The sequence below is a fragment of the Apteryx mantelli genome, chromosome 1, assembly GCF_036417845.1.
Source record: "Apteryx mantelli isolate bAptMan1 chromosome 1, bAptMan1.hap1, whole genome shotgun sequence".
NCBI classification, from domain to species: Eukaryota; Metazoa; Chordata; class Aves; order Apterygiformes; family Apterygidae; genus Apteryx; species Apteryx mantelli.
In genome coordinates this window covers 154552850-154567053 of record NC_089978.1, presented here as the reverse complement: position 1 = coordinate 154567053, position 14204 = coordinate 154552850, and the positions used below count along the sequence as shown (strand labels likewise).

The 14204-nt window shown below is 48.7% G+C and overlaps 1 protein-coding gene across 6 annotated transcripts in view; it reads right to left on the bottom strand.

The window, feature by feature from the left end:
- Positions 1 to 62: 62 nt before the first annotated feature.
- The window catches only part of WASHC1 (WASH complex subunit 1), a 51137-nt gene continuing 36995 nt past the window's right edge, over positions 63 to 14204 (bottom strand). For all 6 annotated transcript variants that reach the window (XM_013947543.1, XM_067307495.1, XM_067307502.1 and 3 more), the window contains exons 3-11: positions 11973 to 12084; positions 11085 to 11231; positions 5831 to 5967; positions 4742 to 4877; positions 3423 to 3627; positions 2766 to 2930; positions 2259 to 2417; positions 1517 to 1585; positions 63 to 890 (exon numbers count right to left, since the gene is read on the bottom strand). In XM_013947543.1, coding sequence (XP_013802997.1) covers positions 739 to 890; positions 1517 to 1585; positions 2259 to 2417; positions 2766 to 2930; positions 3423 to 3627; positions 4742 to 4877; positions 5831 to 5967; positions 11085 to 11231; positions 11973 to 12084 — 1282 coding nt within the window. In that variant the 3' untranslated portion in view covers positions 63 to 738. The remainder of the gene's footprint in view (positions 891 to 1516; positions 1586 to 2258; positions 2418 to 2765; positions 2931 to 3422; positions 3628 to 4741; positions 4878 to 5830; positions 5968 to 11084; positions 11232 to 11972; positions 12085 to 14204) is intronic.

The window sequence follows — 14204 nt, the reverse complement described above, 5'->3', positions numbered from 1 at the left end:
AATAGACAGCTGGGCCCTCCCTTAAGACATGCTTAATTGAGCACACTTCTCTTCTACCAGCGTGAAGGCTACAAAGACCTGCTTCCTTGAGTTTTATTGCAATTTTTTCAGAAACCAACCAGCAAAGAACTGCCATAAGTCAAGTACAAAGACAATTAAGGGTAGAGGCACCAGTAATTAGACCCCCATGAAGGGGCAGATGGACATACACGCACACACTTTTCACCATCCAGCTCATCTTTAAGAATTCACACCCAGCAATAACCAAGCAAACAAGAACTTCAGCAAGCAAACAGCATGGAGATGGATGAGGCAAAGGCTGTTTGCCTGCAAGAGATGCTCTTGCAGTCATCACCAATCACATTAGGAAAGACTGAAGGCCCCTTAAATTGGGAGAGATGCTAGTTCTGATCCTCTGAGCACAAGCCACCTCACTGCCCTGCAGCTAAGGCAGGATTTATAGAGCCAGTGTGAGCAGCAGCAGCATTTGAGATGGAATGTATTATTGGGGGTGGGGAAGAGCAAACAGAGCAGAAGTAACACTCCTTGGTAACTGTATTCAGCAGTGGTTAGTTCCTGCTGCTCCAAGTCATCTTTAAGAAGAAATGACAGGGTCCCTCTGCTGTGCCAGTGCCCACCATCCAGGGGATATTTCCATGGGCTGGTCTGCCTCAGAGGTGCTTAGTTCAAGAGTCATGGGACTCATGCTGATAGATCATGCGCAACTGATGATACCATTTATGACTCCCAATCATCCTCATCTTCCTCACCCAGGGGCTGCTGTGGGGGTGGAAGGGGTGGTATTGAGTCTGACATACGAGCAAAGGCACCAGCAGGACTTCCAGGAGCATCGGGATTTCCTGAGGCTCCTGGCCCTTTCCCCGAAATACCTAGGAGGGTGGAGGAAAAGCAGGAGTGAGTGACACTTAGGGACTGCAGAACAAGAAGGCTCAGCAAGGGTGAGGGGAAAAACATGCCTCATAACTCTGGGTCATCTGGGTGCTGAGGTAGCAGTTGTGAACAACTTTAAATTCCATCACAGCACTGCACAAGAGCTCATTGAACTAAAGCTCCACCTGCAGAAGTCCATGCCCCCCGCCCCATCCTGCATCAGGCACTGAGGAGCAGCACTGGTCCTGAATGCACCAGGTATCTGCCCAGGGCTTCGTCTGTAACTCAGGTGCCCTGATGGACAAGGGATCCAGCTTCCAGGACTGATTAATTCAAAAGGATGCCACTGTCCCTCCTTCAGCCTGCAGGGCTTGCTCACTGGCAGTTTTCAGAGCCCAGTTTCTGCCTTGGGTGCACAAACTCTAGTGTCTCCAGCCTGATTTGACTTGAGGATTCCCCTGATGTCCCTCTGTAAAGACACTCCCAGCCACCATGTGGCACACTAGGTTGGGGAAGTGTCTGTTCCTAGTTCTAGGGCTGCAGCTGACACTCAGGTGAAGGTGCCAGGAAGGCTCTTCTACCTCTTTGCTAGAGGGAAGGAGCAGCCCACTCTGCAAAACAGTACCTTTGCGCCTCAGCACCAGTTTGTTAAAGAGGTCTGACATCAAGTCTCCACCTTGTCCCGTAGCTCTCACTGAAACAAAGTAAAATACCAAGAATCAGACCAGAAGAAAGAGTCAGCTTGAACCCAGCACTAAGGGGAAAGTGTTCTGCTGTATTGCTTTCAGATTAAAGAACGAACTGTACCCTCCAATTTTGCATCACACGACTAACCTCTCCTCCCACTACAGCTCAGTTTCACTTTGGGAAACACCAGGCACTGCAGGGTAACAACATCCTCTAGAGAAAGCCAAGTGTCAGATTTGTCCAGGAGCAAGAAAGGGTTGGGCACTGTTACTCTCATTCTACCAAACCACCTAAGTCAGTAACCCTCACCAGCTACCTAAATCAATGTACTCAAACCAGCTCAGCACCAAGGCCCTCTTGGCCCAAAGTCTCCCCTCAAGCTCTCCTTTCAGTGTCTGTCTCCATGCAGCATATATGAAACTTCTAACCGTGCCCTGAGACAGGATGGGTTTCCATCAGGAACACTCATGTCCTCCTGATAGATGAGGTTTAGTGAGTTGACAAAGCGTCATCCAAACAGGAGATGCTTGAGACCTTACACCAGCCTGTGAGGATAGGCAACAGCTCTGCTCTGCACGGCCAGGTGGTCTTGGCTCCTGGCTTACCTGTCTCCCTCCAGACATATACTTCCCCAACCCAGAGGGGAGAGGAAGGCAGATTGTATAGAAGAGCCTCTGCACCTTGTTCTTGTTCCTTCTGCTTCTTCTTCTCCAGCTTCCTCTCCTTGACACTGCGGAGGTTGGCCTTCCCAATGCCACCAGCCTGGCGAATGGACTCCAGGAGACTGGCACGCCCAGTAGAGGGGTTCACCACCTCCTTTGGGGCTCCCTGGACCAGAGCTGCAGATACAGGAAGGACAGGCATCAGCCCTGGGTCAGCACATCAGCTATGGGACCAGCCAAATCCCCACAGAAAGAGCTGTTCCAACACCCTGCCAGCCTCTGCCTGGGGCTCTGAGCAGAGCACAGACGCCTCCTTCAGTGATGGGCCTGCAGCAGCCCTGCCATGGGAGGAACAGAAGGCCTGCAGCTCCCAGGCAGGAAGGAGCAGCTTCCCCTCCCACCTCAACTTCCCTCCTCTACTGGAAGGCTGAAAAGCCACAGAAGGAGAGAACCGAGGGAGTGGGCTGAAGCCCACGAGTTGGGTTAGATTCTGGCAGTGAAGCTGTGGAGATACCCAGCCCTCACCTGCAGGCACTGCCTTGCTGCTCTCCTCACTTGCTGGCCAGGCTGGTTCAGAGGGGGCTGCAGGCTGGGGCAGGGGCGGTGGGGGAGGTACAGCAGTTGGCATAACAGGAGGTGGTGGGGGAGGTGGTGGTGGGGGAGGCGGCAATAGTCCAGCATCTTGAAGGTCTGAAAGATGAAAGAAATTGCATATGAAGAGTCCTGGAGGGCACTGTGCTGAGAGCTTCGGCTCAGAGCTCCGCAGCTCTCAGCAGCAACAGATAACAATCCTCAGCACTTGAAATGTACAGCAGAGCACTCTCCTCCTGGGCAGCGTCTCCTACAGTAGGCAGAACCAAGGCTGGGTTTGCGATCTGACCTCCCAAGCTGCGTCCCACTGGGCCTGCCCAGCTTGCCTTGCATTACCAGGCTGCCATGAGGCAAGTCCCTGCACACTGCTCTCCTTCCTCCCTAGCAGAGCAGCCACTCAAGGTAAGGGGCTGGGAGCCCAGTCAGCACTTGAGCAGGTTGCAGCTCTGACTTGGACCCACGCATAAGACACCAGAGGTATTTGCAGCATCTGTCTTGAAATGAACAGGGATTTTCTGCCCTGTCCCTATCTTATCCTAGTGATCCCTCTTTCCTCCTTCACTGGGCCCTGGCAGCAGGGATTGGAAATACCTGGTTGCAAAGGCTCCACCGACTCGGTGTTGAAGGTGGGCAGCTCTGGAATAGCACTGCTTGGGGCAGACGGTGCGATGCCAGGTCCCAGATCAGCGCTGTACATGAGATCTGCAGCAATGCCAGGCAGGTCTGGCAGGTAGGATGGCACATCGATCTCGGGTACCTGGCCCAAATCTGGTACATAGAAGTAATTTTCAGCTACCTAAAGGAGATCCAAAGTAAAAAGATAAGGTGGTGACTAGGCACTCGCTTTCGCTTGCAGCAAGCAGGGGCACTGCAAGGAACAGCCTGGGTTGCAGCCAACAGCTGGGCTCATGTGCCTTGGTACAGTGCCTGCTCCTCAGCTGGCCCTGCAGGTCTGTGCTCTTGTCCTGGGACAGGTTCCCATGCCCTGAGGTTACCCCCTGCAGAACAGGCTAGGCAAAGGCAAGCTGCAGGAGGAGAGAGGTGCAGGCCTCTTCCTGGTTTCCTGCAATTAAACTTTACTCTCTCCTCCCCACAGGTTTCACCCACAACTTTTGCAGCTTACAAAGGCCAGTCTCTTTTCTTCTGCAAGAGAACAGTGCCTGGACAGCCTGTGAGATAAAGACATAGGAGAAGCAAAACAGAGTAGTCACAAAGGTCTTGTTAGTTATACATGCTGCTCTCTCCTCTGGTCCAACATGCAGGGCAAGTGGTTCCTAGGCTCTCTTTTCCCACCCCAAACCGCAGAGTCAGCCATGCAAGAGCAAAGCTTAGAAGCTCAGTACTCAGGGTGTGGCCACTAGGAGGTGTCAGAGACAAGTCTGCCACACGCTGGGGCAGCTGGGTTGGTGCATTGCCTGCCCCATGTCTACACCAAGCACAAACCCCTTTGCTCAGGTTGGCTGGCCCTTCTGGTTGCATCAGCAAGTGCCCCCTTCGGGTCACAGGCCTCCTCCTGCATGCCGTAGAACCTCACCCTCACACTCCTCATGAGGATCAGGAGTTAGCATAAGGGAGATGATCAAGTGACAGAGCCTCCAACCTCCTCTGTAGCCCTGAGGTCTAGCAGCACAATGCACTGACATTAAATTACTCTTCTCATGTCAGCCTGCAAAGGCTTGAGTGGAAAGAAACAGCTCTCAGGTTTCAGGGCTTTGTCACATCCACCAAGCCCAAACCAGGACTTTAAGCATGGAAACTGGGGCATGATTCCTCTGGCAAACAAGATACCCTACAGCCCTATGATGGGCGATTCCCCTATCTGCTCTCTGCACTCCCTGCACTACAGAAGCCCTCCTCTCCCCTCAGAGCTGAGCACAATCCCTCCCCTCTTCCCCACAGTTGCATCTCACCTGCTGGTCTAGCTGTCCCCTTTTGGTGATGGAGAGAGGAGCATCAAAGAGTTTCTCTTCTGTCTCTGTTTCCAGAGCTACATGGGTCTTGGTCACCACTCCAGCCAGAGGATCCAGGAAGACGTACTTCTTGTACCTGGAGGCAGAGAGGAAGTGATTCCATGTCCAGAGGCAAGGCTAGAGTAAGTGCAGCCAAGGTGGCCTTGGAGGTGAACAGCTCTCAGCACACCGATGCAAGTGGAGCAGGGCTGTCTCTCACAGTTTGCACATTCTGGACCCACTTTGTTTCTCCTCTCTACAGCCAGGAGCTCACCATCTTCCCCACTCTGCCAGCCTAATCTCCACACTCATCCTAAAGCAGAGCCCAGCTGCACAGTCATCGTTTCCAGGCTATACCCCCTTCCTCCTCAGCCTGGCATAAGCCCATCCAACAGCCTGCACCAGGACACCAGTCTCTCCTGGCGACATGACGCTCAAGGGGCAGCAGCAAAAGTGGGGTCAGGGAGAAAACAGTGGCTCAGGGGAAAGAAGAGGAGGTTCAGTAGGTGAAAGCTCAAGGAGGATGAACATAAAGAAGTTCTTCAGTATGGGCAGGAGGAGGAACCATGAGGCAAAGCCCAACAGGAAGGGGATCTGCAGTTGAGGCAGTGGAGACATTAGAGCAGTGACAATGGTAAAGTGCCCCTGTGAGTTACCATCAATCAGGAGAGGGTGCATTACCTAGGCAGACACATAAGGCAGAAAAGGGCAGGAGTAACAGCAGCTCTCTAGGCTGGAAAAAAAATTATAGGAGGATGACAGGAAAATCTGAGAAAGGAAATCACAGACAGGAAGCACAAAGTTGAGTTGAGAAGCAGGTGAGTGGAGATCAGATGCACACAAAACAACTCCTTCCACCCCAGTGGTGGAAGGGAAAAGAAAGGGTCGCTAGCCAGAAGCCAGTGGAGAGGTACCCAAACCCTGTCTTGTTGGGAGCCTGGTACACAAGGTCCCTGGGAAGGCAAGCAACTACTGCTGTCCCCGGGGTGGGCAGAGCTCCTCAGACTGTGCAGGGGGGGGTGAGCAGTATGGCACTGCTCCAGCTCTCACAGGTTCTCCGTAGTGTTGAAGAGCAGCAGGGAGCTGAGGGAGCTGATGTTCCTGGGGAGACTGCCAAGACCTTCTTCTGCATCATCCTCCTGGTGAATTTTGGTGCTCACGCAGACGGGGAAGTACTTGAGTTTCTCCTGCACGAAGACAGATAACAGGTAGCAAGACACTAACAAAGTAGAGCAGCTGCAACAGCTCTCCCCAGGCACTGCAACCCACACTGCTGGATCCACTGTATGGTCTGGGAATGCTACTGCTCCCCCTCCCCCTTTGAGTATGGAAGCACATGGACAGCACCACAGTCCCACACGCATACCAAATCTCAGCACTTCATACTCATGGCACGTGCTATTGGTGCCATGGATGGGTCATCTTGAACAGGTGCTTCTGTGGTAAGGCTCCACCAGAGTGAAATAACCAATGAAGCTCTATAGCCAGAGACAGGGATCAGGCATCTCAGTCTACAAAGCCATTTGCTACAGCGTCTCCAAGTGAGATATTCTAGAGCATTTGCAGGCAGACAAGGCTCCCTCAAACATCTATACTGTGTCCCCTCTGCTGCCTTCAGCTGTTATTTTGGGGACATGATCCCACCTGTGGAGTATGCAGGAAAGGTGAAGGAAAAAGAGGTTAGGACAGAACAGTGCCTGCACTAGGCAAAAGATCAGGCTGAAGGGAGTGTGCAGAGGAGAACATGTGCCAGATGGTTCTGCAAAGCCTGAGGGATTTGCAGGAGTTTTCAACTCTAATGAACTGAAATCTCCTCTCTCTCAGTTCTAAAACTTCATGCATAATATATAGAACTCCCTTTAGAAAAGGGCTTATTACATTTGAACCGCTTGACTTTTATAGAGCACAGGAATTGCCACCCCAGATCAGATCATTCAACTAGTGTGACAGCACCTGCTGCCAGATGCTCTGGGGGATGCTGTTCAGTGCCCACAATACATTTTGCTCTATGCACCATACTAGAGGAAGGAGAGGAGTTAATTCCTGAATCCAGAGACAGTCAGTTCTTTACAGTCTAAGAAACCACGAACCTTCATCCCAGACCCCTTCCTACTTCTTTCCTCAGCCCCTTCCCAATTTCTCTGTTCTTTCTTCTCAGAGAAACTAGGATAAGCAGCAGCCTCACAGCCCCAAGGTGATAAATTCTTAGACCAGAAGGCACCAGAGCACTAACCAAGGCAACCTGGCCACCTGTTACAGTTTTGTTCTGTCGCCAGAAGATGACCAAATGGGCCATTTCAAATACTGGCCACCACTTCCTACTACCTCTCTTCTTCCAGCATCTCTACTCTATCCCATTCTCTGAGTCCTCTTCCCTCTTTGTACTTGTATGGGGAAAGTGGAGACTGAGTTGCCAGTTCAGTTTTAACACCATATCTCAGCAGCATAAGCAGTTTCTGCTGACTGAAATTTCAGGCTTGAATTTGGTAGCCAGAAATCCTGGGAAATGGCTTAGTCACAGCTCAGTTAATCCACTAAGAGTTTGTATGGTGCTCTGAGCCTATAAAGTGCTATAAGAAAAGACCTGGGAGGTTTTGATTTTTTTTTTTTTTTTTAAATAATGAGTTCCAACTTGTGAAAAATACACTCAAATTAAAATCTTGAATTTTTGCAGCAGCAGCAAGTAGGCAAAAATATATAGATTGTTATTCAGAGACTGTAGAGGCAGAGATTCAGAAATAAAGGTTCTTTTGATCATTAATATTCATTTCCCAATGTTTAATTTTTAAGCATGAGGGAGTACTGACACTTCTGCTAGAATTGTTCACACTCACTTAGCCCTAGAGCCATATATATATTTTTTTAATTCTCTCCTTGCAGATTTCAATTAGTACTGGAAGACTGCATGTCACTTTAAGGGTGGAGTGAGACACCAGCTATTACCTACGTTTACTTATAAGACTAATTTCAGGCAGCTATAAAAGCACTAAGCATAAGTATTACTCTGAATGTGAGGTTCTATATAATCCTTTTCATATAAATACTACCAAAGTCCTAGTCTTACTCAAATACCTACTTCTGTTTTGAAATTCAGAATAGCCATATACCATCAATATCGTGCAACTGTGAGTTCCACAAGTTAACATGTAATTTTGAAATGAGTTTTATTCTAGTGACATTAAAGGCCCTAAGCCAAGGGTTCAGCCACTTCAATATACTGAAGTCATGGTAGGGGCTCCTGAGCACTCAACACCTGACAGAACTGGTGGTTCAACAACTGGCAGGATCACACTCCTAAATATGCTGCATTTTCAGGCTTTTCTTTCCATAAGAGCCAAAGATTAAAAAAAATATAAAGTCATCCTGGTTCTTAAGTTTAGCTAAACATCCACTCTTGTAAAGGGAGTTTGGGTGACGTATCAGTAACCCCATTCCCTCTCATGCTAACAGAGTGCCGAGGCTAGCAAGACAAGCACTTGAGGATTAGAAAGTGCCAGAAAGCTGGTTCAGCTTCCCCATACCCATCATGAACTCTGAAAGAGGCAGAATTCATAAGGACATGTTAAGTTAACAGTATTTCAGAAAACTATCAAGATTACTGCAGTGGCGGATTGCAAGTTTTGCTTGGACCTCTTCCAAACCCCAGAGAGGCCATGTCTCCCATACCCCGGTGGAACGCCCCCCACATCTCCCAGCCTCCAGAGAGGCAGCTGCAGCACTTGGAAACAGCTCCCACCTGCAAAGGTAGTGTCCAGCATCTGAAAAGCCCAACAGAGCTACAGCTGACTCACAGTTTAGTACTGCCTAGCTCCTACCACAGCAATGTGCAAAGCAAGTGAATTAGGCTTGCTATAAGGTCCTCATTTCCGGGATTTTTACCCTTAAGTGCTTGTCTTACCAACCCAAACACTGTCATAACAGCTGAGTTTTCATTTGCTTGGGGTTTGGAGGGGAAAGTAAAATATCCTGGAAGAGAGGCATTTTAAAATAAAATCACAGCACCACATACATTTCTAACTCTACCACTGTCCCTCCAGAGCACAAACCCTGAGCATCTAGCACAGGCACCACTTCTTTTAAACTGACACAAGCAGAGCTCGCTTTCCTGGTGGAGTGTGTGTGTGTGAAGTTAGCAAAGGCCACTGCAACTGCTCCCAGCAAGAGGCCCTTGTTAGAAGTTAAAAACAGGCAGAGACCCTGTGCTGAAAGCCCTGAATAATTGAGGAGGGCGTAAATGCAAACATTAGACTTCCCTCTGTCACATTTCATTACTGCAAGGCGCATCAGGCTCCTTACTCAGCTGCAGACAAGAGGAGCCTGTCCCCCTGGAACGTGATCAGTGCTTGGCCACACCAAGTCCCACTCAGCTCACCAGCTAACGCTCACACAGGCTCTTCTGTCATTCATAAGCTGACAGCCACTTGCTGGCACAGCAGCATCATTCCACCCCACGCTCCCATGGAGGAGCTGCAGTTCCACGGAAGAGTTGCAGAAGATGCATGTGAGCTAGGCAAGAGCAACAAGACCATTGCATGAGGTACGGTGAGCAGGGAGAAGCCAACAAAGTCAGAGGCCCAAGAAACTCATCAGTCCCAAGGGAGAATCCAGAGATCAGTCATAAGAGGAGGAAAGAAATACAAGCATTCCATGGGGCCTGCAGAAAGTTCCCGTGGTGAGGGCAGCTTTGGTCATGAAGGGCAGGATATTGCAATGGTAGCGAGATTGTATGGGATGGGAAAGAGGTGGCATTACAGACAGGATGGGCTGAGCAGGTAGAGCATGCAGAGTCTACAGGAGCCAGACGACCAGTTGAATGTGAACATTTCTTGATCTTTGGGGGACACTGCTTTTCACCAGCTGATCCTCTTTTCAAGCCCCTCATTGTGCAAGGGACTGTGCATCAGCACCTGCCCTTCAGCTCACGGAGGGAGAACACCTCCCTCACCCTCCTCCCAGGTACGTCTGCTCCCTCCAGGCTCTCCAGCGGGCTGGGGCCACCAGCCAGACAGCACGACTGAAATGGGTCTCCCCTAGCTGGCCAGCAGCGGGTCCCATGCAACTGTGCCCAGGGCTACTGCTTGGGCTTGAAAGAAGTATGAACTCCACTCCAGTTTGCTGGCTGTCCATCTGGCCAGCAACTCCACTCTCCTGGCCTGGCTGAAATATTCATAACTACCTCACTGTAAAGAGGTCTCAGCTCCATTAAAAACTCCGGAAAGTTTTGTGCAATAAATTATTCAGTGGCAGCTTTATTTTTGGGCTAAAGCATACAAGGGATGAGACAGGAAGTTTCTTTAGGGGTGGAAAGCAGGGAAGTTGTCCAGCTGATCCTGTCATGAAGAGCATATCTCCTACATATGGCACTGTGCATACACAACATCTTTTGAACACAATGACTCTTCCTCCCCTTCTTCCAATCCTGGTAAGGGAGCATTGACCCAAATTGAAGAATCCCTTGGTAGCAGGTCTTGCAAAGCTCACCACTTCTCAGATCTTCTTAAGAGGACACTCTCTGCCATTCAATACACAGGTTAAAAGGGAACTCGATACTTCAGCTCCTTGTCCAGCAACACCAGTTACAGACATATGTGCTATGGGATCACCTAGAAGCCCCAACTGTGCTGGGTAGTGAGAGATTCGGGCCCTATCTGAAGGGCTTGCCTTCAGCTATTGTAGGTTGCAAGCCAAGGCATAGGACAAGCAAGACAGAAACAGATGATGTAAAAAAGCAAAATGACCTTCCTACATCCCCACACGTCACAAAACTTAGCTTGGAAACAGCTGGGGACAATATCCAAGTGTAATCCTTTCCTGGGACGGGGAAATGCTCCAGTATCTCCTTTTTCTCTTCACACACTCACAAGTACTTTTATCTCTCCCTTCTCACCATTACTGTATAACAGAGAGCCTTCAGAAAGTATTTTTCAGATGAGTATCAGCCTGATCCCAGCTGCCTTGCTATGCACAGCCAAAGTCTTAAGGAGAGCCAGCAGCAGCCACTAGCACTATTGCAGGAAACCATCACATTTAAGAGAACAGAACCACAAGCAAGTCAGCAGCCAACAGGCACCCAGAGCAGCCAGTCTCCCATAGCCAAGGTCTTGTGCTGACGCAGGCCTCAAAATGGCAGCTCTGCAAGCTTCCCAGCCCATTCTCACACACAACCCAACAGGTCACATTGAAAATACAACAGATACTCTGCCCCTGGCCTATGTCCTAAAGCCCTGGTCTACTTCATCCAAGAGACTCACAGCCTCCCAATTTTTCTTTACTTGTTCATCTCAAGGTCTGTTCTCTTCCTTACCTGCAGGGATTTCTCATCCAGCATACGGTGTTTGCTCTGAATCTTGTGTCTTGGCCATTTCTGTTTAGCTGGGTCTTCTGCACCAGCAAAAATTGAGCTGTACTCCTGCAACCGTTCAGGGGCAGGATACTTAGCACTGGAAAATACCTGTAAGGAGACAAGGAGGAACTGAAAAAATCCCAACAACTAAGCAATCCTACACTACAGAAACACAAGGAGCCTAGCAAGGCACACAACCTGCACTGCCAGCAGGAATGGACAGCCTTGCTTTGGAGTCAACATGCTCCTAAGGGCTATCTGCATGGACCTGGCCATGCATGGGCTGTCACTTTTGAAAGTCCACGCGCCAGACCTTCTCTCTGTAGAAGTACTAGTAGGTCATAGGCAAAAAGGCTTCCACTGACAGGAAGAGAAGTGTAGACACTGTAACAAATGGAGCAAGAAAGGGGAAAGGAGGATTTTCCCCTAGAGTTTTACATGACACAGGCTCAACAGGATTAACATGCACTGAAGGGGAGGCTCTCCGACAGCAACTTCCATGCAAGTAGCCAAATGGCTAAGAGACTGAAATGAGAGGGTGTTGGGCTTAGCACAGCACATGCCTTCTCTCTTTATCAAAAAGCTGTTTGGGGAGCAACTTATATAGGCCTTTTAAGTCCAGAAGATGTGCAGTTCATGGGTCTAAAATCTCATCAATTGGCCAAGTCAGGAAGAAGATTCTAATCATGGCTCCTGCTCAGCAGGAAGGCAGAGAGAGGTGAACAGGCTGCAACTGGGGAAGCTGAGCACCTGCTCTGCAGAGTTCACATCAGGAGCAGAGAGAGAAGGTGGAAGGTAGAAGGGAAGCTACATAGTCTTCAGAGGCTAGCTATCAACTGTGGTCATTACCTTAATAGCCTTCCTGCTGCCCTTTATCTTCTCAATCTTTGCTTGGGCAAGCGTGACTCTCTCACTGATTGTCTGAAGCTGTGTCCGGCTGGCCTCCACCCGCTGAGAGATCCTAAGGAGCAAGCATATTTCTTAAGGGTAAGAATCCAGAACCAAAGATTTTTATGCAACAGCCAGTGCCCAAGCCTGAGGGGAAGGATGTGAATCTCAGTGGTCTGGATTGTTTCATAGGGTAAAATTAGTGCTGGTTTAGATATGCTTATCTTGGTCCCATTGAGAGTTTTCTATACTCTAACATGAAACTAAGTTTAGCCCGTGACTCACAGCACAACATTCTCCTTGCTGCTTGAGACAAGGCAAAGAAAGCTGGAGAGTTGCAAGCCCTACACCTCATTGTATATACTGCTAACAAGAAGGCCACAGCTAGTACCAGCTGCCAACACTTTTTTAATAAAAATGATCTGTTGAAAATGAAAGGCAGCACAAACTAGTGAGCAGAGTTCAGGACCCACAGGGCCCATCCTATTCTCTGCTCTAGCAGCAGCTTGTTGCATGACTTCTGCCACAACTGCTTCACAGTTTTGTGCTTCAATTTCCACAACAGTAAAACAATATTAGGTCCTCATTTGGAGTAATAATGCACACTAACTTGCATAATTTCTGCATTACTAGATCAGCAATAAAAATGCTTTCGGACTGAGAGATAAAAAGCATTCTGCAACAGCAGGCGATAGCAGTCACTGGTTAAGCACCTTTGCATTGACCTAGTGGACATACTACCCTCCCAGAAAGCTTTCAGTGGACACCTTGCAACTATGGGTAGGACTGAAGCCACCAGCACACTGCACACACTCGCTACTGTGCTGAGGAAACTGCCAAACAGGCTCAGCCCAGAGGCCAGGAGAGGCATCAGGACCAGACATCAACACCAGATTAACTATAGAGTTGCCTGCTCAGGATGTCCCCTCACATAACTAGTAGGTGCTCCTTAGCTTCAAACTAGAAGACTGACAGTTGTTTTGAATCTTCACCCCTCCTAATAAAAACAGCAAAGAATACTTTTTTGACTATATGATCTATCGGAAGAGCTAGTACTCCACTTTAACAACATTTAATAGGAATGAGTTCCAGAGGATCACCTTACGCATGTAAAAATCAATTTCAAGTATTATCTTTAAATTTCACCAAAGGTCCCTCTTTGCTTTGAAGTAGTGAGTCTCCATGTTTTTTTCATTCTATTTGTATAATTCCTTCTAGCCACCAATTTGACATCAGCAGTGATCCATGATTAAGTATTTTCACTTGATGCAACACATTCACTATTACAGTAAAAAAGGGACTCTACTAAAGGGCCCTCTTTGGTTGTATGTAGTGAAAAAACAGTAAGTGGCAGCAGCCTATTCACCTTGTATCATTCTGAAAAACCTTGATTTCTTGCTCTGAACAGCTTTAAGTATTTTTATTTGTTTATAAGCATGCTCCCCTCTCTCTGGAGGCATGAAAGTCCTTTCTTAGGCATACAGCAGGAGAGCAAGTCACCTGTTCTACTTTATTCTTTTTGGAGTGGGAGATAAGCAAAACTGAACCTCATGTGATCCTACCTCACAGTATTATTCTCCATCCTTTTATTTTAAATACATCCTAACAGCTTGTATTTTGTACCAATACTAAGTACAAATCTGTTCATGATTCCCTTCCCACACCCTCCCTCTGTCTCAGCAGAGTATGTCCATATCATTTATACACTTGCTGGGTTCTCTGAGTAGTTTAAGTTGTTCCTTTCAGTGTGCATTTCCTAGCACTTGTTTGCAGCGATTTCATGTGTCACAGGGTCATCTCATTGCTTAGTTCTGTTAAAGTGTGAGACACTTCAGAAGGATCTAAGTCTTCCCTAACTGCTCCCCCCAGCAAATTTTCCCACCTCACAGCTGATCTCTTTTCTAGATCACAGAATCACAGAATCACAGAATCACAGAATCGCTGAGGTTGGAAGGGACCTCTGGAGATCATCTAGTCCAACCCCCCTGCTCAAGCAGGGTCACCTAGAGCACATTGCACAGGATTGCATCCAGGCGGGTTTTGAATATCTCCAGAGAAGGAGACTCCACAACCTCTCTGGGCAGCCTGTTCCAGTGCTCTGTCACCCTCACAGTGAAAAAGTTTTTCCTCATGTTCAGATGGAACTGTCTGTGTTTCAGTTTGTGCCCGTTACCTCGCGTCCTGTCGCTCGGC